Below are 26,323 nucleotides of genomic sequence, written 5' to 3'. Positions count from 1 at the left end.
CACCTAAAATAGGAATGTGCAAGTGGATATATTTGTATTCCCCCATGTGTTGGAATATATTTTGCTTTAAAATGTTTGCTTTTTTTTTTTTTTTTTTTGTGCGACATTTTCTAGAAAACTGGATTTAAAGCAGACAGCTAGTACTGTAGAGAATGCTGCTGCTTCTTTGCTGGCCTCTGAAGGGTTTACTTAACGTGGTTATGTTCCATGCTACCTTCTAGTTGCCAGGTTTAGCTTGGAAACTTAATTCTGTCTTCGCTATCCATTTCAGCTCAGCCAGAGGCCCACGGTGGCTGAACTGCTGGAGCGGAAAATCTTAAGGTTCAATGAGTACGTGGAGGCCACGGAAGCACATGACTACGACCGGCGTGCGGACAAGCCATGGACGAAGCTCACGCCTGCAGACAAGGTAAAGTCCGGTGCTGCAGCGAGGCTTGGAAAGAGTATGCAGCCTGCGCGGCAATGGAAGGGATAGCTTTGCTGTCTGAATGCTTTGCCAGAGCTCTTGCATGGCTGTGTCCCTTTTGCACTGTGAAGCTGCAGCACTGAGCTGGCTTGCGAACATAATCCCGGTTTCTCTTGATCTTCCCATTTGCTAGCCGAGCCAGCATGAACGCTGTAGTCTGTCACTGTACAAAGTGTTGGCTTTTCCCTGTTGATCACTGCCCATGGTCATATACGGAGTTGCTGACTAAGAGGGCTTTCTCTCTTCCAGCCCCTTCCCTCCTACTCATTCCCCACACATGTTCTTTGGGTGGAGCAGAGCTCCTGATAATGAACTTACAGTGCCCATGGCCCCCCCCTTAAGTTGTCCGTGTACCTCCAGTGCCACTGAAGAACATGCTGGCAGGGAGCGGGCACCATCTCCTATAGCAGGCAGTTGTGTGGTGGCTTCTGCTGGGGAGAGAAGAGCTTGGCAGGCCATGTAATGCACAAATCTGTGTGTTTGATTTCTTCCAAACAAGTCTCCTGTGGTGGCCTAGAGGTGTGGAATTCTGATGTGACAGGCGTCGGTAGGCATGGGACTGTGGGGGGAGACTGGACTGGAGGTGACAGTCATCGGTGGGGACGGGACTGCTGGGTGATGGGACCTTGGAGGGATGGGTGGGAGGGGCACGTCAATAGGGACAGGACTGGAGGTGATTGGCATCAATGGGGATGGGACTGGGGGGACCGGACTGTCAGGAGGGACGGGACCTTGGAGGAATGGGTGGGGGCGCGACAGTAGGGACAGGACTTGGGGGGATGGGACTGTCAGGAGGGACGGACCTTGGGAGGGGGGGGGGATGGGTGCGAGCACGTCAATAGGGACAGGACTGGAGGTGATTGGCATCAATGGGGATGGGACTGGGGGGACCGGACTGTCAGGAGGGACGGGACCTTGGAGGAATGGGTGGGGGCGCGACAGTAGGGACAGGACTTGGGGGGATGGGACTGTCAGGAGGGATGGACCTTGGAGGGGAGATGGGTGCGAGCACGTCAATAGGGACAGGACTGGAGGTGATTGGCATCAATGGGGATGGGACTGGGGGGACCGGACTGTCAGGAGGGACGGGACCTTGGAGGAATGGGTGGGGGCGCGACAGTAGGGACAGGACTTGGGGGGATGGGACTGTCAGGAGGGATGGACCTTGGAGGGGAGATGGGTGCGAGCACGTCAATAGGGACAGGACTGGAGGTGATTGGCATCAATGGGGATGGGACTGGGGGGACCGGACTGTCAGGAGGGACGGGACCTTGGAGGAATGGGTGGGGGCGCGACAGTAGGGACAGGACTTGGGGGGATGGGACTGTCAGGAGGGATGGACCTTGGAGGGGAGATGGGTGCGAGCACGTCAATAGGGACAGGACTGGAGGTGATTGGCATCAATGGGGATGGGACTGGGGGGACCGGACTGTCAGGAGGGACGGGACCTTGGAGGAATGGGTGGGGGCGCGACAGTAGGGACAGGACTTGGGGGGGGGGGGGGGGATGGGACTGTCAGGAGGGATGGACCTTGGAGGGGAGATGGGTGCGAGCACGTCAGTAGGGACAGGACTGGAGGTGACAGATACTTCTAACCATGGAGTTCCTTCATTTTGCCCACTTCTACTTCAATATGTTTAGGGCACTTCGTTTTCAGGTTTTAATTTTATTTTTCCTAGAAATTTCATTTTGTTTCCAACAAGAGCAAAAACATTTACCTTGAAGAATGAGTGCTTTCTTTCCACTGATTTCTCCTGGTTTTGTTCTTGTAACAAACACTGGTAAATTTTGGGTAAAATAAAAACTGAAAACTAAGCTGGGAGCTGCGGTGTTCTCTCGGAAGTAATGAAAAGCTCCACGGAATATGAGAGGCGTTGTCTGTAGCTCCCAGGAATGGGCCCTGCTCGGTTTAGGAAGTGCGTGGGTAGTAGGGGCAGAAGAAGTTGCACCCATGGGGTGAGAGAGATACTTTAGTTTGAGTGAGTTGGAATTGAAAATGTAAAATAAAACATTGCCACCTTGTCTTCTGCCCCACAGGCTGCTATTCGAAAGGAACTGAATGAGTTCAAGAGTTTGGAGATGGCAGTCCATGACGAGAGCAAGCAGTACACACGGTAGGTGGGGAGGCCATTGCGCCCATCCCCTGGGGGTGAAGGGTTTCTGCCGCAGCTGTCATGCCATGCCCCCAGTACCTGGCCCAGAGAATTGGCATTTTAACCGGGTCCTAAAACGTAGGTGAGCTCTTCTGGAGCAGAGTAAAGACCCCCTGGATCTCTGAAGCTCAGAGCCACCATACTGCTGAGTTTTCTAATTATTGGTGCACTCCCATCAGAAGTCTGGAATGGTTGATTGGTTGGTTCAAAAGTGCCCAAGGTGCAAAACTTCCCCTCAAACTGTTCCCTTTCTCAGGTTCCATCGACCTTGATTACCAAGCTGCCGGAAAGAGGAGGAGGACGTGAAGCACTTGCCGTGTCAAATTCTGGTGCCTGGAATCTGATGCCCTTAGAGCAACCCCAGGACTCTGCCGTGCTGCAGGTGGGATTGGGCGTGACGGCTGCATTGCCTTGCCTGTGTGTGCATATGATGGCCCGTGGGCAGGGCTGAGACACTGGCCACAACTCTTTACAGCAATATTCAGCCTTCCTGGAGAAGACTCCCTGTTGCTGCCTTCTGGACCACGATCTCCTGCTCCACCTCTTTCCTGTACAACTGCCTTGAATTGTCTGCTGTATGTAACGTCTACTGGACTGAGATGGGGGCAGCTTTGAGTCTGATGGGGAGAGAAATACTCTCACCACCCCTCCTGGTGCTGGCCTGCTGTCTCCAAACATGTTTTATGTACATTGGTTGTAAAGACTTTGTTGTCAGGAGCTACTGACGCAGTTCATGGAATGGCAGATGGCTTTTCTGATGCAACCTTTTTTTTTTTTTTTTCCATATTTTTACTGAGATTGTGAATCACTACTGACCGATTTGTAATGTCTCCCTAAAAGGGAATTTCGCGCTCTAATCATGAATGCTGCAGAAAACTGAACTTGATGGTGGTTTTAAAAAGAAAACAAAAAAAGACCAAAAATGACAGCTCTCTTAACCAGGAAAAAATCTTTAACGAGTGAGAAAGCAGCTAACGCAGAAATAACTGTTGCCTTTTCCTTTTTTATTTGTTTTTAAAATCTACAGTTTATTTTCTTTTAACATTGAGAATGTCTTTTTAAAAAAACAACCATGTAAAATTATAAATAAAAAGATAGATAAACCCAGTTGGTCTGTTTGCCAGGTCCCTAGTGTTCCCCTTCTGGCTTTCCTGCTCTTACACTGCCATCTGCTGGAAGCCCTGAGAATTGTTTGCTGGTGGCGAGTGCTGCACTGAGAGTACCAGCTTTCTTTTAAGTAACTTCAAGGAGCAAAACTGTGCAGCTTACTCTCACTTTTTCTTGTGGAAATCTGTGCAATTAGAACCTCATTTTGGACATCATTTAATGCTGGTTTTATATGGCACTGGTCTGTATTTTGGGAGTGAGGAGGCAGGGGGCTAGTTGAATAACAAAACAGTTCATTTAAGGCATTACTGGACAATTCAAAACATTAGTGGCCCAAATATTTGTTTGTTCCTTGAGCACAGCCCAGATGGAACAAATAACATTGTGGACAGTTTTAGTAGCAGTGGTGAAACCATTTTTTGGTAAACCTAGCAAATACAGTTACCAATAACACTTTATATTTTAGTGTATTCCAAACCGAACAAATCAGAGTCCAGATTCTTTGTGCATTCTCCTACTAATTTCCCACACATCTTTCATTTCTGATTTGGCATGGACTTGACCCTCTTGTGATATCCTCAGCTGGCCCAGGTAAACTACTTCTAAAAAGTTAGATAAAAGGGCAGGCTTTGGGGGAAAAGTAAATATCCACATTCACTAGTAATGTCTTAGCATTGACTCTCTTGCTACTGCATGCATAATAATGTGTCTGTAGCTCGATGTCTTTGCAGAGTGCACAGAGGATGCGGCTTGCTTTTTAATCTCTCATGGAAATGTTTTGGGATAGGGCAGCTTTCGCCGAGGACCGGGCATTGTACCTGGGTTTTTAAAGGGGCATTAGTACCTAGGTCATTCAGGATTTAACTAGGTTGAAATCTATCCTTGTCTTTCTAGGCATAACATTGTGTCTTGTACATCAAAAGAAATCAAAATTCTATGGGGGTGGGGGAGAAGGAGGGTGTCTAGGGCTTGCTTGCTGGTGTCATGATCTTGGCTTCCTTTTAATTCCCAGCTGAGCCCAAGAGTAGAAATTCTGTAGGACAGCCTGACTGATACTCTATAAGTGCTCAGAACAGCTACAGAGATGGAATAAATTTCAACTTTACAAGCACCTCCACATATAGAATGCTAGTAAATTGATTTCTTTTTAAAATCGCAATGTTTCCTTCCGAGGATTGTATAATAAACCTGTGGCTTTTGCTAGGGTTTACCCATGAGTACTATGTCTCTCTTTGACCTAGGTATGTGCTGTTTAAGCTCTCCAACGCACATGCATGATCATTTCTGATGAAGTGCCATGGGCAGATCTGCTAGCTGACTAATAAGCCCTGTCCTCCCGCCTGCAAGCAGAACTTGCCCCTGCCTCTTCTCGCACCTCCCCTTCATTCCAAATGACGGGGGAGGGGAGACGGGACGGGAAAGGTGATGGTCATCGGTAGGGACTGAACATTCTGACGAGTGCCACATCATTCTCTCCTCTTTCTGCTTTTCTTTTAATTGTCTCATGCCCCTACATACCTCATTCAACAGTTTAAATGTGATTAATAGTTTGTTTCTTATTGGTCTCTTGCCATAACATGCAGACGTTTTTGTTTCTCTGTTTTTTTTTGTATAGAAACCAGCTTGTCATAGATTGATCTTGCGTACAGAATTGTACTGTATAAAATGTTTTGATTAAAAAAAATCATTGTATTGTATATCTGTCTTCCTATCTACAAATTTTAATTATTAAATAAAAGTTATTTTAGGGATCTTTTTATAAACAAAACACGTGATTGTGGTTTGTTGTTGTTTTTTTTTTAATTTCAAAGTTGTCTCTTGTTCTCCTATTTCCTGATGGAGGTTGTTCCTGGTTCTTGTCTTGTCCGTAATAGGAGGGAGGGAGGAGTCTGATTTGAAAGTTAGTGAGTGGTGAGTTACTACAAATCTAGACGTGTTCCAGTTTCTCTTAAGAGAAACATAACATGGAATAGAATGACAGATATAGACTATAAGGCCCCTTCCAATTTGCCAGTTTTTGCTGTCATACTATAGATCCTACTTGATCTCTGGTTTCACCTTTGTTTTCAAGTGAAATAAGGTGCTGGGCCTAGGGTTGCTGCCTCAGCTAGGTTGATCTAGTCCTGGTTTGCCCTGTTGCATGCATGGAGCTGCAGCTTTGATGTTCCCTACGAAAAGTTAGGGGCTTTGAGTCATTTGATGCAATCAGCTGGGATAGAGGTGCTGCCTGAAGCTCTGGGTGCCAAACCCCGGGATCCTTTCACATTTGGATCCATCCCTCGCTCAAAGGCTCACTATACCCTGTAGGAACAACCAGTGACAACCCCTAAACACTCTATAAGGTGCATTTTGTGAAAAATGACCATGCGTTTTACAAAGACTATGAAAAGTCTGCAGTGACTGAGGGGAAAATGGCTGCCATGCAGGACCCTACAGCAATAGGAGGGCTCCACGCCTCTACAGTGGCTGATCTTACCTTGGTGGTGGTTACAGATCTGAGCCCTTGATTTGATGAACTCTTCTCAAATGGCGGAGCTCAAAAATGCAATTTCGGAGTTGTACGCAAGGCTGAAAAATGTGGAAGGCCGTATAGGCCTGGTAGAAGATTATGATTTGGCTAGAAAAACTAGAAAAATTGGTCAAAGCTCACGAAGATTGACCATCTAGAAAACCGCTCTCGTCGAGCGAACCTGCAGTTTCTAAGATTTCCGGATACCATCACGGATGAGAAATTACATGATTTACTGGAAAAATGGCTGCCGAGTGAGTTGGGAATAGACCTAGTAAACCACCTCCATATTGAGTGGGTGCATCACAAGGCCCCCCATTACTGTGGAGAAATCCAAACCCAGGGTGGTACTGGCCAAAATTCTTAATTTTGCCCATAAGGTACAGATCCTGTGCACTTACCGACAACAGAAGGAACTTTTGTATGGAGGTCAGCGGCTGCTCATCTTTCAGGACTACTCCGCAAATGTTTCAGTCATGCATTGGGAGTTTGGCCCCCATATGTGGAGAGCTTGCAAAACGCCAGGTAAAATTTGCTTTAATTTACCCTGCCTACCTAAAAATCTGGTCCACTCAGGGGGGTTCACTGGTGTGACTCGGTGCAAGTAGCAAAAGAATTTGCAAAGGCCCTACCCTTGGGCAACGTTTTGGCAGGCCCAACTTAACTCACCATGGCAGGCTGTTACCCTACAACTTAAGCCCTGAACCCAAGAAGAAACCACATTTGTAGTAGCCTATTTCTTGATCTTTTCTGTGTAATATGCTAGCAGAGGACAAGTAATGTACAGAGGACAAGTATGTATTTTTCACTTATCTAATGAGGTAATATAATTATACATTTTACATGTAATTGCATTCCCTCTTTAAAAGTCTGCAGTTATCTATTTTAGCTTCTTGGGTTTGGTACAGTGAAAGATACTATCCATTGAGCAGCCTGGCAGGAGCGGTGGAGTTAGGTGATACTTTACACTGACCTGCATGTACAGCGAGGTTAGCTGGTGTGAGAAATGATTTTGTACTCTCTCATTAATTAAAGAAGAAATTGAAATGTTTTTAAGGTCTGTTATAAAAGAAAAGCTAATCTTGTGTAGCTACTAAAAGGAAAACTGACAACTTGTGCCAGCTTCCTGCCTACATTTTAAACTCACTAGATGCGTCTGAACAGAGCAGGTCTACCGGGCAACCGTGACAGACCTTATCTTGGCAGAACACTAGTGGAAGACACAAGATTAGCCCCCCGAACCCACTCCCCTTTTACCTGGCTTGGTGGAGAAAACCTGCATAAACTGTTCAGTCATGCTTGAAACCATTGTTTAGGCCCGTTTGACCAAAGTAATACAGGCCTCTCTGTACCAAGAGCTGACAGTGGAAGAGAGCACGAGATAAACCCCCCTCCCTTCTCTTCTTTGTACATTATGCGTCAACAGACATATAAGCAGATAAGATGTAAGGAGACAGCTTTTGCAAATGGCATGTAGAAATAATGGCCAGCAATGGCAAGCGGGAAAAAAAAAAAGGGGGGAGGAGAGAGATTTGCAAAGCTGCAAATCAGAGGCATAAGAGAGAAAAGGCTAGACAGTGTGGTTAAGACAAGATGGAGTGATAAGGAGGGGAAAGTAGAACTCCTCCTAGAAAAAGAATATAAAAAGCCACTACTGAAAAAAATGTTTGTGCCTACTATTCTGCATGTGCCCGGTTTGCAAACTGTATTTGATGCTTTCACTGATTAAGTTCACTAATAAAGAATCATTATGCCCAAGAGCAATGGTGTGTTTGCTTCTTATCTCTCACACTGGTAGCCCTTGGCCAAATCTCTTCCTACTACCACACATTTAAAGGAATTGCTTTATGCCTTGATAGGCTATGTTATAGCCTGCTGGTGCTAGCGATATATATATATATATATATATATATATTTATTTATTTATAGATTCTTATATACCGTGGTACATATAGTTATACATCACCTCGGTTTACAGTGAAACAGTAAATTAGCAACAGGCTTTACATATAACAGGTTAAACAGAATAACATATAGTATAGCAATGCTGAGTTGGAATTTGTTTTCCTTATTTAAACAAAACAAAACATGACTTTTCTGTTGTGTTCTTTCTAGACAAATTTAGAACTGGCCTTATAAATTAAATCACCCTGTGCTTTTACAAGTCTTGGATATTTTTAATAAACCAACTGTCCCTTTTAAGTATGCAGTCCTCTAATTCTGAAAGATTATAAACCACTCTTATAAAGTAACTTTACTTTTTTAAAAATATTGAGGAACCTGAACAGTGGTAGGGAATTCGTTTAATTAAATGTCTCGAGATATAGACATGGGCAACTTTTTAAAATGATTGTGGGTACTAAATACTACTTAGTGCTGCCCAAGCACTTAGTTTAAGGCGGGGCGGGGGGGGGGGGGGAGATGCTGAAGCATCTACTGCACCTTTCCAACAGGCACTTGTTTATAAATGAATTAAAGGGGAAGCAACAATTAAAAGCATAAAAACAGCGTAGTTGATTTTGGTTTTAATACCTCGAACGGTTTGTACTTTTTTTTTTGTGCTTTGATATTGTTTAAATTTAGTTCTTTCAGATCAGCCCTACGTCTCCCTTTCTTGAGAGCAGGAAGAAAGTAGCGTCACAGCCATGCTCTTTCCTCTCTCCCGCGTGTTACACCCAACATGTCTCTCGCGGGCCTGGCGGCAGTCCTCCACTGTCCCAAAGGGCTTCACAAGCTGTGTCGACGCTCTATCACGCCATTGCCCGCCTTATCTCTCTATGGGCCTACTCTCGCCTTCCTTTTGCATTTCTATGATTTGGAGCTGGCTTGGCACCGCCCCTCCTTTGAGTTCTCGCGATGCTTCGCAAGCGCTTTAAAAGGCGGGCGCGCTGGGTCGCTCGCTCTTTTTGCGGCGTGGAGGTCGGTTGCACAGGTGAGGGATGCTAGTAGTGGTATTGTTTTCTGTCTGTGACGCTCTGCATGGCTTTCTGGTTAATTCTTTGTCTGGCTCAAGGTCTTTGGCACTTTGTCCGTCCGTCGTCCCCCCGGGGCGTTATATCTGTTCTCTGCTTTTTATCGAGAGAGCTACCGAGGAAGGAACTATTTTTTTCCCGCCATCCCTTCCTCTCGCGCTCTAGCATTGAATAAAGGAGTTCTGTGGGGTTTTGCAGGCTGCTGTACCTCGTGTTCGTCCCAAGTGATTGCTGTAAAGCTGTGATTTTCATTCTAGTCCCGCGGGATCCTCTATTCTGGTTGTGAGACCGACCCTAACGAATGAGTATCCAGATCGGGGTTTTGGGGGGTTTTTGTGCCCGTCGGGTGAATGACCCATTGGGAATAGACCGGCCTGAGGAATCCCAAAGGCTGTTCTAAAATGTGAAGGGTGGGGTCAGTCATCATTCAATTGATAACACTTTCACTCCAGCTTTAAACATTTTGCTGATAAGTTGGTAGGTGGGTTTGTTTACAGAGAGACTGAATTTATTATTGGCTTTGTTTTATTGTAGGCATGTGGTTTTGATTTTCCTTAAACAAGAGTTGGATTGGCCTGATCAATAATGCAGTGAGCTTGTGACTGACTTATGGAACATAATGCATAGAATAGACAACTAGGGATGTATGCTTTTAGATGGAACAAGCCATGAAATTGAGGGTAGTAGATATAAGACAAACTGGAGAAAGGTGTGGGTTTTTTTTTCACTCAACACATAATTAAGCTATAGCATTTAGAATTTGTTGCTGAAGAATATAGTCGAGGCTGAGATTTAAAAAAGGTTTGAGCAAGTTACTGGAAAGTCCATGAAGTTAAGGCAGGTAGACTTGGTAAAAGCTGCCACCAGTAAGTAGGGTGCCAAAAAAGTGTTGTGTATGTGTGGATGCCCTTGCAGCCCAGCCTAGGGCTTAGTGAGTACAAATGGCTATTGCTCCTTCCTGTAGCCTGCTGCTCATGGAAACGTTTTCCTGAAGTCAGCTTTTAGACTTGGGTTCTGACACCTTTTGCTTTCCTGGGGATTTTTGTAGCCAGGTGATCTGCAGTATAGAAATGATGGCAGAAGAAGACCAAACGGCCCATCCAGTCTGCCCAGCAAACTTTCACACTTATTTTCTCATACTTATCTGTTACTCTGACTACTGAAGTCAGGGCCCTTATTGGTAACTCTTTGGTTCTAATTTCCTTCCATCCCCACCAATGATGTAGAGAGCAGTGCTGGAGCTGCATCAATGTGAAGTATCAAGCCGAATTGGTTAGGGGTAGTAACTGCCGCAATAAGCAAGCTACTCCTTACCCAGACTATGCAATTCAGTCCTTTTTGGTAGTTGTCTGAATGTAAATCTTATCTTCCCCCCCCCCCCCGCCCCCGCCATTGAAGCAGAGAGCTACGCTGAATATGCATTGAAAGTGAAGTATCAGGCTTATTTGGTTTGGGGGTTTGGGGTAGTAACTGCCGCAACAAGCAAGCTACTCCCATGCTTATTTGTGAATGCAAATCCTTTTTCCCACATTTCCTCTTATGAAGCATAGAGCAATGTTGGAGTTGCATTAACTGTGTGTGTTTATTGAATAAGGGTATTAATCAACAGGTGGTAGCTGTCATTCCCACAAGCCACCCCCATGCCTCTTCTAGGTGGGAGAGGGGAGTAGAGTTATGGGAGAGCCGTGATGAAGGGGGGCAGACCTAGAATTTAAGTGAGGGAAAGTTAGTCCTGGGGGAATTCTCTGCTATTGCAGAGCACAGAACTTGTGCTAATTCCACCCCTATGCAGAAAATGGCAGAGGAGACCCCAGCATGCTGCCAATTGAGCACGTGAAGATGAAGGCCCCAGTGAGAGGAGGGGGGGGGGGGGGGGCGAGGCTGAGAGAGCAAGGGGGTGAGCAGGAGGAAGTGAGATATTGGGGGGGGGGGGGGTGCTTGTATGGGTGCCAGATAGGGAGCCTGTGTGAGGAGTTCATGAAGGATTGTGTATGTGTGTAAGAGATTAGGAGCTTGTGTGTATGTGAGGGTGCTAGCCTGTGTTAAGGGCTTGTGTATGTGTGAGACGGCCTGTATGAAAGGGTGGATGAGAGGGACATAGGTAGCCTGTGTGAGGGTGTGTGCATGAGAGAGAAAGGGAGCTTGTGTGGGTGTGTATATGAGAGGGCTCTGTATAAGAGGAAGTGTGTGTGAGGGAGCCTGTGTGAGGAGCAGTACTGAGAACAGGGTCAAACTCTGGGATAGGCGATAGTGGAAGGGGTTGAGCTTAAGAGGTGGAGGGGAGAGATACTGGCAGGTTGGAGTTGGGGCCTGAGAGGGCAAAGTGGCCAGGGGAGTAGTGAGAAGGGAGTGGAAGAGACACTCTTACAGTGAATTTCTAGGGAAATTCTGCATCTTTAAGTAATACATTTTAAATTAATACAAAAACAGTTAATTGGGCAGAATTTTACAATTTTTTGCACAGAATTCCTCCAGGAGTAGAAAGTGATAGAAAGCTGGTGATGGGGGTTTGGTGACTGGGGAGGAGAAGTGAGAAGTGATGAGGGTTCATGAGGGATTCAGAGATTTTTGGGGGAGGGGAAGTGCAAGGGGATGACTAGGGATGAGTGAATCTGAAAGAGGATAATGGAGGAAGCATGTAGGAGGTGAAGGAGACACTGGAGAGGATGGGAAAATATGAGAAGAGTAAATGGGTGAGAGTGAGGATGGTGGTGGTTGGGGAGAATTTTTAAAACTGTATCCTATCAGGCCAGCAGGATCTCAGTTACACTAGTATTTTTTTACAGGATCATGCTTGATGGGGGGAGGGGATGATAGATTGAATATTAAAATCTCTAGGGGATAGGAGAACCAGCCTCTGTAGGCCTGAGCTCAGAGCCTAAGTACCAAGCAGTGCCTCTGGTGTGAGCGATTATGGGTTTGGGGCTGGGTAGCCACATAGGTAGTATGCTCTTTAAGGCAGAAAATTCCAGAAATACTGTAAGCCACCTGCGTGCTCCTTGGAAAGACAGGTTAACAGTCCAAAAGTACAGAATGCAGGATCAGACCAAGGTCCATCAGGTTGAGCATCCTGTCTGTGGTCAGTCTGAGTCACAAGTACCTGGCAGATCCTAAAAGGTGTTTTTTTGGTTTTTTTTTTTATATGATCCTAAAAGTTAGGTCTAGCAATGGCTTTTCCTGATCTACCTGGCTGCTAATTTTTTATGGACCTTTACTCAAAGTACTTGTCCAAACCTGCTATGTTACGAGGAATAGTAAAAAGCCCAGTAAGAAGGCAATGGAAGTTACCTGAAACCACCTTGCTAAAAAAGTGTATCTAGACCTGCGTGCACAAACCCCTGTTTACGTTAAAGTTCCCGGAATATGTGCCAGGAAATATGTATAAACCAAGTACTGTGATAGGCATGCGGCTTGTGAAATGTATGTCAGCAGAAGAAAAGAAGAAGGAGGAAGTGTAAAAGAAACAGTATAAGGATATGGCAGAAACAAACAGCAGATTGACTGACATGTTATTGCTAACTTTGGGCAGCATAAGAGAACAGATCTCTGTCCCTCAGCAACACTTGAGCTCCTTTATGCTTTTGCTCAAGACTGCTCAGCTTTGTTTATTTAAGAGAAAAATCAACATTTTTCTGGTGACTCTGACATAAGGAGGTGATTAGGAGGGCATAATGCCTTGTTCCCTGTACGTACCCGGATCAGTCCAGGACAGCTGGGTTTTGCCTCCCCACCAGCAGATGGGAGACAGAAGAAGACTTTACGGACTCTGTCCTATACCCCTGAGGTGCCACCTAGTGGCTGCCAGTATTCTTCTGTCTCCAGCAGATGGTGGAGGTGCAAAGCCTAGTGTCTCTTGGTGGTGCTAAGTTTAGGGGGTGGTTTAGTTCTCCTTTTTATTGCTTAGTACTGCCTTTTGGTTTGTTAGGGGAACTTGGTTAGGGTTCCTTTAAATAAAAAAAAAAGTTTCAGCAAGGCAAGTAGTGCACAGCGTCCAGCCTCCCAGGGGGTTGTCAGGTCCTGGTAGGACCATCCCCCCCTGGTACTCGAGGCTGCAGAGGGTTGGGGACCCTACATCTGTTGTAGCCAAGGGTGATGCCGGGGGTCTCTGTTCTCTCACCCTCAGCCAGCCTGCCTTCTTCCAGGTAACAAGTAAATTTTAAAAAATTGTAAAACATTTTAGAAACTTGCCGGGTATTCGCTCCGTTTTTGCTGCTTTTTTCACCATTTTTCGGCCTGTTTCACCGGGAAATCCCTCCGATCGCTGCGGTTCTTTTTTCGGGCAGCCAAAAATCGAGCCCGGGGATATGCCATGTGGTGCGGCCTGCTCTGCCTGTGGCAGTGCGTGCGCGCGGATTTCCCTTGTTGGAGTTTGTACGGCCTGTCTCTCTGGGGGGGAGGGTTGTATGTGTTCCCCCCATGGCCATTGGTGGGCAAGGTCCTATGTTGCATCGAACACGCCAGAAGAGTGATTCTCGTGGCCCCGGAGTGGCTGAGGCGCCCGTGGTTTGCGAATCTTCTCAATCTGGCGGTGGACGGTCCACTGAGGTTTCGTCTGTCTCCCACGCTGTTGTGGCAGGGACCAACATCTGTTAATCTTTCTCTTTTCATTCTCTTAGCATTGGAGACTGCGTTTGCAAGCATAATCAGGTAAGTGGTGTCCCCTTGTGGGTGTGCTTTAAAATAAATTCCTAGATATGGATGCCTTGTTTCTTAATTGTGTTTGCAGATTTCTTTTCACTCTAAGTCATTGCCAGCTTCCAGAGTTCTGCTTGTACCTGATGGGACATAAATGTCAGCTTGATTTGGATATTTGGGGAGGGGTGGTACTGTGCTTCTAGAAAGACCATTAGGCTAAAACCATAGTTCTTTTTATGGAAAAGTACTTATGTCGCCAGATGTTCTAGATGGCGGATAAAGAGAGCAGTTAACTTTTAATTGATTGGGAGGTGAGAAACGAAGGGAGCGACTTCTCTAAATATTTTAATCTTTGCTATGAGAGACTCCAATGTGGATATCCAAGGAGGTTGCTCTCTTGGCTCTGTCCATGTGGCGTATGGGAGCGCAGAGCCCCCGGGCTCCGTGACGTATGGTCCTATTCCACAACATTGGAGAGCAAGGTAGTCCCCGGCCTCCGGGCTGCTGAGGGCTTCATCCTGTATATTCCTAAAACTCCTTGGAGTCCTTGGACCATGACTAAGGAGACAAACCATGCAGGATACATCCTTTTGTAGAGGATATGTACTCAGTTGTGTCTTAAGCTTTGTATTTTGTAGTATGATAGCAGTTTATCAGGAACTAAAGTAACTAACAAAATAGTATTTCATTATGTATGACTTATTTGGTGGCTTAAGTTAAAACTAAAAATTTTGGAAAGGGCCTCCCAAATTTATGGGGAGGGGGGTCCACCTCAGAAGAACAGGGAGCAGCTGCAAATGGGTCCTCTTCTTCCTTGGGGCCCCGCCTGCGCTGCAGGACAAGAATTTACAGCACTGGATTTATTCGTAGGAGTGTGTTTGTAAATTGTAACGGAGAATAAACCAGTAAGAATATACAATGTATTTTAGTTTAACTAGAGAAATATATCTAGTCTGCCCATCCACACAACTGCTCAGCTCTGCTGAAGACCAGCGTTCTTCCTTCTCCCTCTAACTGAACTTTATCTTTATTTTTCCTCAGGTAAGATGGGGAAGAGGCTTGAAAAGAGAGGACTGAATTAAGTTGTGTTCTCAAAATCCCACATTTAAGGACTGTTTTGGCTCTGTTCTGCCAGTTGCAGGCAGAATATTTGTTCTGTTAATTTTGATTTTTGGGAATCTGCATATTATAAAAAAAAAGGGTGTTTTCTGATTGCCTCTTAACCAGCACAGGAAGCTGTGTTTGCTGTTAATACACAGAAGAAAGCATCATGGAAGTTATTGTGAGCCCTAGTGGATGAGTCAATAACATGGGGCACGTCCCTGCTGTTCAGTTCTGACCCATCGTGGATATTCTGACAAACTTGCATGACCATCTGCATGATTGTGTTAGAAAGATTTGAAATGCACTGTCTGATGTATTCAGAGGAGATGCTAATCAACCCTTGCTAGAAGCATGCATGTCTCAAGGCAGTTGAATTCCAGTTTTAGACCAGGAGACTTCAGGAAATGTGAGTGTGCTGCATTTTTTTGATAGTCAGCTTTTTCTAAAGGATTTGGGTTTGCTAAAATCAAATACTTTGTTTTCTAAACTGTATTTTGAAGTGTTCCATTCAAAATCTAGATCTGGTTTTATTGTTTTTCTGTTTAGAGTTTGGAAAAGCAGATTACAAATAGAATAAATAAATTTTCAGAATAGGAAAAGTGTCCAATGTTGATCAACTGCCCAGCTTAACTTTTCCTTAACATTCTCTGCATTAAAATGGCTGTTTACAACAGGTGAACATTTAAATAGTTGTGATGTCTGTGCAAGGTTAATTTTACATCTGAATCCTATAAAATAAAATTGGGTTTAAATCCATTCTGTGAACTGTGTGCTTAATATAACTGTTCTTTTCCCGCATGTCTAGTTTTTTTGTTTTTTTTAAGTTTTTATTTATTGAATTTTACCAGTTACATTCAAGAAAAGAATACATGAGTTGTAATCTCAGACAAATTTTTACACAATTATGTTATAAAGAAAGAGAAATTATATAAAATGTTTGACTCATTTCAAGTCCACAATAGACGTGATCTTTTCACTACCTCAGGAAATTAAATAAGATCCAACTGGCTAAGCAATAGAAGAAGAAGATAAAATAGGTAATATAATCTTGTCAGACAAAAATGGTGTAAGGTAAGAAGAAAACATAAGAGGCATTCTGGTAGTTGATTAGAGTCTATTATAGCCTTATGTATATATGTATATTATTTATTTCTGAGACTAAATACTACCTATTTCTATGCTAGCCACTACTCTGGCTTTTCCTCCTCCCAGTTCAAGTACCCCTGTTTATTGTAACTTTTCACTCTCTCCCTCTCTCCTAGCCTATTGTTCACGAAGTTGTTAATTTTAATGTTATTGCACCACTGTTTATTGTAAACCGATACGATATGATTGGTATCATGAGTGTCGGTATAAAAAAGACCTAAATAAATAAATTTAAACGTTTGCAGGGAAACTTTAGGAAGAATATTGCTCTTAATTCCAGGAACTTTGGCCTGAGAATCAAAAAAGCTTCCTTTTCTTTTGTGCCTGTCTTGCTAAATCGGCGTATATATTTAGCCACCTTTTTGGAATTCAAAATAAACAATTACGATGTCTAGTTTTTTAAATGTTGAGGCCAATTCTCGGAGCTGATGGAAAGGTAAATACATGAGGCCTGGTCAGTGGTGATTTTCTGCCAGGTCAACAACCCTGAACTTTTTTTTTTTAACTTCCTTTCGTTTATTTTTCTTTATTACTTGGATTTATATCCCACCTTTTTGAATATGTAATTCACTGAAAGATTCCAGCATACTGGAAAAATCTGTTAACAAATAGATCATTTGTTTACTCCCTTGAAAAATGAAGCTACAAATTTGAAACAGCACACCTCAGTAACAAAGAAGATAAATTGAGTATCATGAGGCCTAACTCCTATCAGAGCTCAGGCTTCATTATAGCTATAAACACAATACTATTGATTAACGCAAAGCTCCATAGTGCATAGTAAAACACCATGGGGGGGGGGGGGGGGGGGAGTGTAAAGTGGAAGTTGTTCCTGGTTGCACTCTACCATTTTATTTTTTTTAGAAATTACCACTGGGCCTGGTACAAGTGTTTCGGTGAAGAGTGCAAACAGTTCTAAATTTCAGGATATCCACAATAAGTATTTGTATTTCCATGCAAGAGATCTTAAAATTAAGTTGCATTACATGGTTACCCCTAACATCAGACCTGTTTATGCCCCATGAAGATGGGCATTGTGTGTACCTGATCCAATGCATACACTGCAAGACTGGTAGCCTTAAAGTCCTGCTCTAGGGCTGTGGCAGTGATTTAGGAAGGAGTGCCACCACTCTACAACATGCTTGGGGGAGCATGTACCAGGGATGGGGTCATCGGTGGCTCTTGGCAATGGTAACTGCTCAAAACCGCCAGCACAAGTCCAGAGTTGGAGGACTGCCCACTACAAGATTAGCAAGACACATTCTGACTACAGTACATTTATTTTTTTTCCAATCACTGGTTTACATGATGTACATTGAGTTTAAGAAGACTTGCATCTGAAGCATGGATAGGATGCTCTGTAACCATTCTAGTCCTTGTTCATGGCCTGTATTCACCTCATTCAAGATCACAGCTTAGTGTCTCATGCTGGGACTGAGAGGGAAGCTTATTCCATGGTGGAACCAGTCCAATCTGGACATAGTCTAGTCCTAACTTCCACTTCTTGATGGTAGACAGTGTGACTATCCTTTGCAGCTGTAATGTGCTATCAAACCCAGGACTTGTCATAGGCAGGGATCTTTGTTTTCAGTACTGTGTTTTTTTTCTGGGAATTTGTTGGTGTTATAACAAAAATGGGAAAAATCAGAGAAAAAAAACTGACTTCAAAGTTTTCCAGGTAAATATGACTAAAATACTTAAGTCCCAGGGAAGATAAAATTACATAAATCAAAGGTCTGTAGTCAAGGACATTGTCATACTGGGTCAGACCAAGAGTCCATTATTCCCAACAGTGGCCAATCCAGGTCACAATTACCTAACAGGATCCCAAGGGCAAGATACTCATACACTGTATACATGGATGGCATCCAAATCTATCGTTACCTGGGTATTAGCAGCTGAATCTATAGCTGATGTAAACTAGTGTTTACAAAATATTGAGCCTTGGTTATCTTGTAACAAACTGAAGACTTGACCATAAGGCAGAATTTCTATAGCTTAAATACCCTCCTATGCAGTTAAACGCCCCTATAATTCAACTTGTTTCTAGTATGGATTTTAGGAGTATGCTTGGATCCTTCATTGTCTATGAAAAAGAAACAGTGCTGTAATGATTTGCTTCATCCTGAATGCCAAATGTACTGGCAAAGGGGGCAAAATCGAGCAGGCCATCTAATTACTAGACTAAACATTTTGGGGTTGATTTTGTTTTAAAAACGCATGGGCGTTCATGTGAGCGCAGTTCCTGACATGTTTATTTTATAACATGCGTGCCTGGGTTCTGATTTGCGTGCAGAACTGGGGGGGGGGGGGGGGAGGGATTTTTTTTTTAAATAAAAGTGCGGTGATGCTATAGGGCCTTCCCCAGTTCCCTCAGTCCTTGTCTCTACCTACCCTACCTCCCTTTTCCCCTCTCCACTCCGACCCCTAAAACCTTTCTACCTAGTTCTATTTTTTGCTTTTATACTTACCTGCTCCCCCACGCAGTAGTAAGTAGCGTGCGCCGGCCGGCTGCCAGCACACGCTTCCCTCGGACAGGGCCTTTGCCCTGCTTTGCCCCTTTCACATAGCTTGGCACCTATCGGGGAATACACGCTTTGCTGGGCCCGTGTGCACACAGAGTGCATTTTACAAAGCGTGTATTCCCCGGTTTTTGCGTGTGAGAGGTTTTGAAAATTTGGGCTTTAATGATTACATTCAACCAGTGCTAAAGATCCTTCATGGATTACCTATTATTTATGGAATTGACTTTAAAACTTATTTGCAATATTTTGGGGGCTTGGACCGTGGGCCATCTTATGTTGCAAACAATATCTGTCGTCATCAGCCTGTTTGAACCCTATACTCCTCTCAGTAAGCCTTGCTTAAAATAGTTGAGTCCAAACAAGAGGCATTGTCCACTGCCTTTGGATTTTAGATTAATAGATGATTACTCTTGTCTTTCACAAACTTTTTTTCTAAAGTATTTACCTGATCTAACTGTATATTTTGTTTGCTGATGTCTGTTTATATGTTAATTTTGTTGAGGTTTAACTGTGCATTGCCTTGTTGCATTGGCAGGAGAGGAGGTTTATAAATTTGGAAAATAAAAATCTTCATCTTTAGAAGGGCTGGGTTGCAGGGCTGTGCCCCTTGGACATTACTGCAAGTAATACATTTTTTTTTTTTTGGGATCTGCTGGGTACTTGTGACTTAGCCTAGCCATGGTTAGCCAGGATGCTGGGTTCAATGGACCTTGATCTGACCCAGCATGGCATTTTTCTGTTCCTGAGGTGATGGAGTTGCTAATCAGACCATTTTGGGAAAAAAATATCAAAAGTTTGGAAATAATAAATAATGTTAGTATTGTGACAGTGAAAAAATATTGCATGAAGAATCCCTTACTCTATATTCAGATGAGCAAATGCTACCATTACCAGAAAATATCATTGGATTGCCTTTTATGGTTCACTTCTCCTGCTTCCTAGCCCAGTTCACATTAGCTACTAAGGCATGCCCTCTCCAGTTTAGGTTACCATCTCAAGAGTCCAGTGTAACAATTTTACAGCATTAAAGTTAATCTAAAGTTTTTATTTGTTTAAAATATTTTAACCTGCCTCAAAATATTTCTAAGAGGGTAACAAATGAACATACATAGTTGTCCCATAATGTAGTGGAGTTGCTACATTAGTCTATTTGAATGCATAGAAATACTTTCAGCCTCAATTTATTTTAACCCTTGTCTTACTATGTAAAATTCCCCAAGTCTCTTGCCCTACATATTTGTCTTGATGAAATTGTAAACCCTATTGAGCAGGGACAGTCTCTTATGTGTTGTTTGTACTCTATAGAAATGTTAAATAGTAGAATGGAAATAACAAACAGAAACAAAAAAAGTTTAATTTTCACTGGTTGCAAGTTGAGTGGTGGATTAAGTACAAGACTGCTTTGTTAGTTCATAACTTTTGCATAGGTTGATGCCATGCTCCATGTATACAATCCCACCAGATTACTTTGATCATTACAACGGGGTCTGCTAGATGTCCCCTCTGGCAAGCTCATTTAGTTGAGACCTGAGAGAGCTCATTCTCATTTGCACCCCTAGTACTTTGCCACAGGAACTCTGGCTTACAATCAGGCCAATTCAATAAAGTCCGCAGGAGAGCCGGCGCTCCGAGGCGAGCGCTCGCTCTCCCGACGCGTGCGCAGGCACCTCTCCTGGGCATGCGATTCTTTATTTAAATTAGGGCCCTTGCTAATAAGGAGGCACGTACCTAGCACCTCCTTATTGGCGGAAGCGGCGGCTGACAGCGGGTCTGACAGCAGACGCTTAATTTTACTGGCGTCGGTTGTTGAACCCGCTGACAGCCACGGGTTCAGAAAATGGATGCCGGCAAAATTGAGCGTCTGTTTTCCAACCCTTGGGCTGCAGGCAGATTGATTTTTTTTTTTTTTAAATTTTTGGAGCCTCTGACTTAATATTGCTATGATATTAAGTCGGAGGGTGTACAGAAAAGCAGTTTTTTCTGCTGTTCTGTACACTTGCCCAGTACGTCTGAAATTAACTCCTGTCTTTGGCAAGCGTTACTTTCTGTATTGCGGGTGCCTAACTAATAGGCTCATCAACATGCATTTGCATATGATGATCGCTATTAGTTTTTTTTGGGGGGGGGGGGGGGGGTTGGCTGCATGTTTTCCACGCGCTTTTATCCCTTACAGTATAAGGGGTAATAATAGCGCGTCAAAATTGCGTGGCCAAATGGGGGCTAAACGGTGTGCTCGGCCTCAATGTGTACTAAGGGGCCGATGCAATTTCAAGCACAAAAAAACAAACATGCTTCCAAACTGGGTGCATAATTTTTCAACGTGTGCCCATCTCCCTCTCCTGGGTGCCCGATGCAATAGGAAAATCAGCTGATGCACTAGGGATAAATTGTGCATCCCTGGTCTCTCCATAGCATTGGGCACTCAGGAGCTGTAGCTGTGGAGTAGGAAAATAGACGTTCAATTAACAAGCGTCCATTTTCCTAATGCGTGCAAGCCATGGGTTAGGAAAACGGACATTTGTAAAGTGAGTGTCCGTTTTCCTAACCTAATTTTATGCTGCTTCCTCCTACTGCTGTCAGAAAAGTAATGAAACCTATCTGGTTCTCAAAGGAGGTGGCTGACAAAATAAAAGCTAAAAGAACAGCGTTCAAGAAATATAAAGGATCCCAAAGGGAGGAGCACAAAGAAGAATATCAGGTACAACTGAGGGAGACGACGAAAGTAATCAAGACGGCAAAAAGTCAAGCGGAAGAAAGGATTGCCAAGGAGGTAAAGTGAAGTGACAAAACATTTTTCAGATACATCAGAGAAAGGAGAAAAGTTCAGTGGTATAGTGAATTTGAAAGGTGAAAAGGATCAATGTGTAGCGAGAGACGAAGAAATATTAAACGAATACTTCAGTTCGGTGTTCACTAAAGAGGACCCAGGAGAAGGACCATCGCTAGTTAACAAGAAACTGGAGGGGAGTGGAGTAGATGTAACTCCGTTTACAGTGGAGAATATGTGGGAAGAGCTGGGGAAACTGAAAGTGGACAAAGCCATGGGGCCTGATGAGGTTCATCCCAGGATACTGAGGGAGCTCAGAGATGTGCTGGCGGGTCCGCTGTGTGACCTGTTCAATAGATCCCTAGAAACGGGAGTGGTGCCGAGTGACTGGAGGAGAGCGGTGGTGGTCCCGCTTCAGAAGAGTGGGAGCAAAGAGGAGGCTGGTAACTACAGGCCAGTTAGCCTCACCTCGGTGGTGGGAAAAGGGATGGAGTCACTGTTGAAAGAGAGAATAGTGAACTATCTACAGTCGGGAGAATTGCTGGACCAGAGGCAGCATGGATTCACCAGGGGAAGATCCTGTCAGACGAATCTGATTGACTTTTTCGACTGGGTGACTAGGGAATTGAATCAAGGAAGGAGTGCCCAATGTCATCTACTTGGATTTCAGCAAAGCTTTTGATATGGTCCTGCACAGGAGACTGGTGAATAAAATGAGAATTTTAAGAGTGAGTGCCAAGGTGGTGGCCTGGATTGCAAACCGGTTGACGGACAGACGACAATGTGTGATGATAAATGGAACTTACTCTGAAGAGAGCAGTGTTAAGCGGAATGCCGCAGGGATCGGTGTTGGGACCGGTCCTGTTCAATATCTTTGTGAGCGACATTGCGGACGGGATAGAAGGTAAGGTTTGTCTGTTAAGGATGATACTAAGATCTGCAACAGAGTGGACACACCGGAAGGAGTGGAGACAATGAGACGGGATTTAAAGAAGCTGGAAGAGTGGTCGAAGATATGGTAGCTGGGATTCAATGCCAAGAAATGCAGAGTCATGCACATGGGGTGTGGAAATCTGAAAGAACTGTATTTGATGGGGGGAGAAAGGCTGATGTGCACGGAGCAGGAGAGAGACCTTAGGGTGATAGTCTCTAATGATCTGAAGTCTGTGAAAGTGTGACAAGACGATGGCTAAAGCCAGAAGAATGCTGGGCTGCATAGAGAGAGGAATATCGAGTAAGAAAAGGGAAGTGATTATCCCCTTGTACAGGTCCATGGTGAGGCCTCACCTGGAGTATTGTGCTCAGTTCTGGAGACCGTATCTCCGAAGGGACAGAGACAGGATGGAGGCGGTCCGTGACCAAAAAGGTGGAGGGTCTTCATCGAATGACTTATGAGGAGAGATTGAAGAATCTAAATATGTACACCCTGGAGGAAAGGAGGAGCAGAGGTGATATGATACAGACTTTCAGATACTTGAAAGGTTTTAATGATCCAAAGATAACGACAAACCTTTTCCGTTAGAAAAAAATCAGCAGAACCAGGGGTCACGATTTAAAACTCTAGGGAGGAAGACTCAGAACCAATGTCAGGAAGTATTTCTTCACGGATATGGTGGTGGATGCCTGGAATGCCCTTCCGGAGGCATCCAGAACTGTGAAGGACTTCAACGGGGTGTGGGATAAACACTGTGGATCCATAAAGTCTATAGGATGTGAATGAAGAGTTGGTGGTTCGTGGGAATGACAGCTACTACCTGGAGATAATACCCTTAATTCAATAAGCATGCACACGGTTAATGTGACTCCAACATTGCTCTAAGCTTCAACGGCAATGAGGAAATGTGGAAAAAAGGATTTGCATTCACAAAAAAGTGGGGAGTAGCTTGCTTGTTATGGCGGTTACTACCCTGAACCAAATAAGCCTGATACTTCACTTTCAATGCATATCAAGCATAGCTCTCTGCTTCAACGGCAGGGGAGAAAGACTGATACTTCATGCATATCCAGCATAGCTCTCTGCTTCAATGGCAGGGGAGAAAGACTGATACTTCACTTTCAATGCATATCCAGCATAGCTCTCTGCCTCAACTGCAGGGGGAATGAAGAAAAGATGATCTATATACAGACAACAACCAAAGACTGAATTACATAGTCTGGGTAAACAAATAAGCATGGGTGTAGCTTGCTTATTGTGGCGGTTAATACCCCTAACTAATTAAGCTGTTTCACTTAGATGCAGTTTCAACACTGCTCTCTACATTAATGGCGGGGGTGGAAGGGAAATAGAACCAAAAGGTTACTAAGGGCCAAGAGTAACAGATAAGAATGAGAAAAAAAAAAGTGTGAAAGATTGCTGGGCAGACTGGATGGGCCGTTTGGTCTTCTTCTACCGTCATTTCTATGTTTCTATGAGAAACCACAGAAAAGTAGTTATTTTTTGCTTTTCTGTGGAGCTTTGGGGTGCTTCACTACTTAATTCCAGTTCAGAGGCTGGTGTAAATTTTTGCTTGTTAAAATGTGCGGGCCGGGCTCAAGGTGATTTTTTGCATCGAGGGTAATAGCCTCATCTACATGGCATTTACATACGATGAGCTGGTTTGGATGAGTTAATCCCATTATTGCTTTGGGAGTTATTCTAGAGCTTAAGGCTGCGAGCTGGGCTGAGCACATTATATTTAGTTCTGGAGGAATTCTGTGCTACTGCGGAGTGCAGAATTTGCATAGAATTCTCCCCCTCCACAGAAAATAGCAAAGGAGACCCCAGTATGGCGCGAACGGAGCACGTGAAAATGAAGGTCCGAGTGTGCTGCAGGACGCGCTCCGCTCATGGCGAAGATGAAGGCCGTCGTGTGCTGTGGAGTGTGCTCAGCTCGCAATGAAGATGAACGCCCCAGTGAGAGAGAATGTGTGTGTGTGTGAGGTGAGAAGAGAGGGAAAAGGGTGTGGGGGAGCAAAGGAGGGTGAGAGAGCAGGGGTAGGGGAGGAGGTAAGAGCAGGAGGGTGTAAGAGAGGATGGGAGGTGAGAGAGTGGGGGGGATGCTTGAGTGGGGGTGCCAGAGAGAGGGAGCCTATATGAGGAGATTGTGAAGGAGTGTGTATGTGTGTGGGAGCTTGTGTGTATGAAAAAAGGATTGTCTGTATGTGAGGGTGCTAGCCTGTGTGAAGGGATTGTGTATGTGTGAGACAGAGCCTGTGTGAAGAGGTGCGTGAGAGAGACATAGGTAGCCTATGTGAGGATGTATGTGTGAGAGAGAAAGGGAGCTTGTGTGGGTGTGTATGCAAGAGAGAGGGCCCTGTATGAGGGGATGTGTGTGTGAGAGTGAGGGAGCCTGTATGAGGGTATGTGTATGTGTACTAGAGAGAGGGAGCATGTATGTGAGAGAGGGAGGGACAGTGGGAGCCTGTGTGAGGGTCAGTACTGAGAACGGTCAAATTCTGAGACTGGTGATATTGAAGGGGTTGAGCCTAGAGGTGGAGGGGAGAGATACTGGCAGGTGGAGGAGTTGGGGCCTGAGAGGGCAAAGTGGCCAGGGGAGTAGGGAGAGGGAGTGGAAGGGACACTCTTACAATGAATTTCTAGGGAAATTCTACTCATAATATTTAAAATTCTGTATCTTTAAGTAATAACTTTTTTCTGTATTAATTTAAAATGTAATTACTTAAAGACTGTCATGTAATTTGTGTTATTTTGACCAATATCAAATTTGCAGAATTTTAAGTTTTTGTATGCAGAATTTTAAATTTTTTTGCACAGAAACCCCTCAGGAGTATATTATGCTTTGGCCTCTAAGACATTAAAGCACTGTTGAAGACCTTGTTTAGGCAGGCTTTTGAAGTATGTAGCTGTACAGGTCTGCTGAGTTTTGTTTTTAGATTTCTGTGTTTTATGTGTCTTGTACAGAGTTTTAGTTCTGTTTTATGATTTAATGTGATTTTATTATGTATGATCATTTTTTGAACTGCTTAAGGCCCAGTGTACATATAGGAATGTAAATGAAATAAATGAATGCAAATGTCACATAAACATTGCCATATAATTTTCTAACTCTTGCTGAGATGCAAGAAACTTGGTCCTGTCCTGAAAAAGAGGTAACTAGAACTACATTACCATGCATGCACTGGACTAAAATCAGAAATACAGCTTATCTTGTCTTTTAACACATTGTTACCCTAAATAAAGACATTAGATCAAAAAAGTATAGAAGCAAAGTAAGACCCCTCCATCTTGTTTTCCTAGTCTACCTCCAACTGCGGGGTAACGACAGTCTATTAATAATACTTCTGTCCGTCATAACCCTTTTATCAGACAGAACTGGACGTTTTCCCTTTAAGAGGGAGGAACCCTAGTTTTTCCCTTAGTGCGCATGCGCTCGTCTTTACAACGCGAGCCGAGAGCGGTGAGTTGTAGGATCTCATCTCCTAGGCACTGTGGTGTTGAGCGTGGGTGGGAAAATGATTCGGTCTTGTCCGGAGGGCTTGGTGAGGTGGGATAGAAAGGGGAAGTGCCTGACCTTTACGAAGCTTCCAGCCGGTAGGCAGCCCTACCCTGGCGGCGCACGTGTGGCACGTCTCGTCCTGGGACAGCGCAAGGGACGCTGGCAGGTGAACGTTCCGTTTGCCCTCTAGTTCTGCTGCGCGCGCAGGGATCGCGCGTGCACTGCATGCTTTCCTGTGGTTGCCTAGTTCTCGCGGCGCTCTGTACAGCGGCCGCGCGCGCCCTAGCTATTGGATTGCGGGTTTTTAAAGTTCGCCTGGCGGTTTAGAATCTTTCTGGCGGCGCTTGCGCGGTCCGGGCGGGAAATTCAAATCGCCGGAGGGGAAGCAGGGTGGGGAGGGACAATCTGCTCCAACAGGGGCAAGAGGATGAAGACAGGGATTTGCTGCTTGGGTCCGCTGGCCCACGTGGGTGAGATTACCGGATGGGTTGTGAAGCCGGGTC

At 44.5% G+C, this 26,323-nt stretch overlaps 2 protein-coding genes and 1 non-coding gene across 11 annotated transcripts in view; all 3 read left to right on the top strand.

The window, feature by feature from the left end:
• Window positions 1-5,477, top strand: part of PHACTR4 (phosphatase and actin regulator 4) — an 87,232-nt gene extending 81,755 nt beyond the window's left edge. For all 4 annotated transcript variants that reach the window (XM_029571908.1, XM_029571909.1, XM_029571907.1 and 1 more), the window contains 3 exons: window positions 272-409; window positions 2,504-2,580; window positions 2,876-5,477. In XM_029571908.1, coding sequence (XP_029427768.1) covers window positions 272-409; window positions 2,504-2,580; window positions 2,876-2,891 — 231 coding nt within the window. In that variant the 3' untranslated portion in view covers window positions 2,892-5,477. The remainder of the gene's footprint in view (window positions 1-271; window positions 410-2,503; window positions 2,581-2,875) is intronic.
• A 3,610-nt stretch (window positions 5,478-9,087) lies between these two features.
• Window positions 9,088-26,323, top strand: part of RCC1 (regulator of chromosome condensation 1) — a 36,070-nt gene continuing 18,834 nt past the window's right edge. For 2 of the 6 annotated variants that reach the window (XM_029619658.1, XM_029619655.1), the window contains exon 1: window positions 25,831-25,986. Coding sequence is in view for 1 of the 6 variants with exons in the window: in XM_029619653.1 (XP_029475513.1) it covers window positions 26,248-26,290 (43 nt within the window). In the remaining 5 variants the exon portion in view is untranslated. Of the gene's footprint in view, window positions 9,168-11,515; window positions 13,350-13,823; window positions 13,855-25,711; window positions 25,782-25,830; window positions 25,987-26,009; window positions 26,291-26,323 lie in introns of those variants that run through there. The other 4 variants (XM_029619654.1, XM_029619656.1, XM_029619657.1 and 1 more) reach the window with 4 other exon arrangements.
• LOC115073571 lies at window positions 14,210-14,430 on the top strand. The gene has a single exon (XR_003852056.1). It is a non-coding gene; the product is annotated as a small nucleolar RNA SNORA73 family (small nucleolar RNA).

Source organism: Rhinatrema bivittatum, chromosome 11 (assembly GCF_901001135.1).
Source record: "Rhinatrema bivittatum chromosome 11, aRhiBiv1.1, whole genome shotgun sequence".
NCBI classification, from domain to species: domain Eukaryota; kingdom Metazoa; phylum Chordata; class Amphibia; order Gymnophiona; family Rhinatrematidae; genus Rhinatrema; species Rhinatrema bivittatum.
The sequence above is the reverse complement of the archived record's forward strand: the minus strand, read 5'-3'. Positions and strand labels throughout refer to the sequence as shown.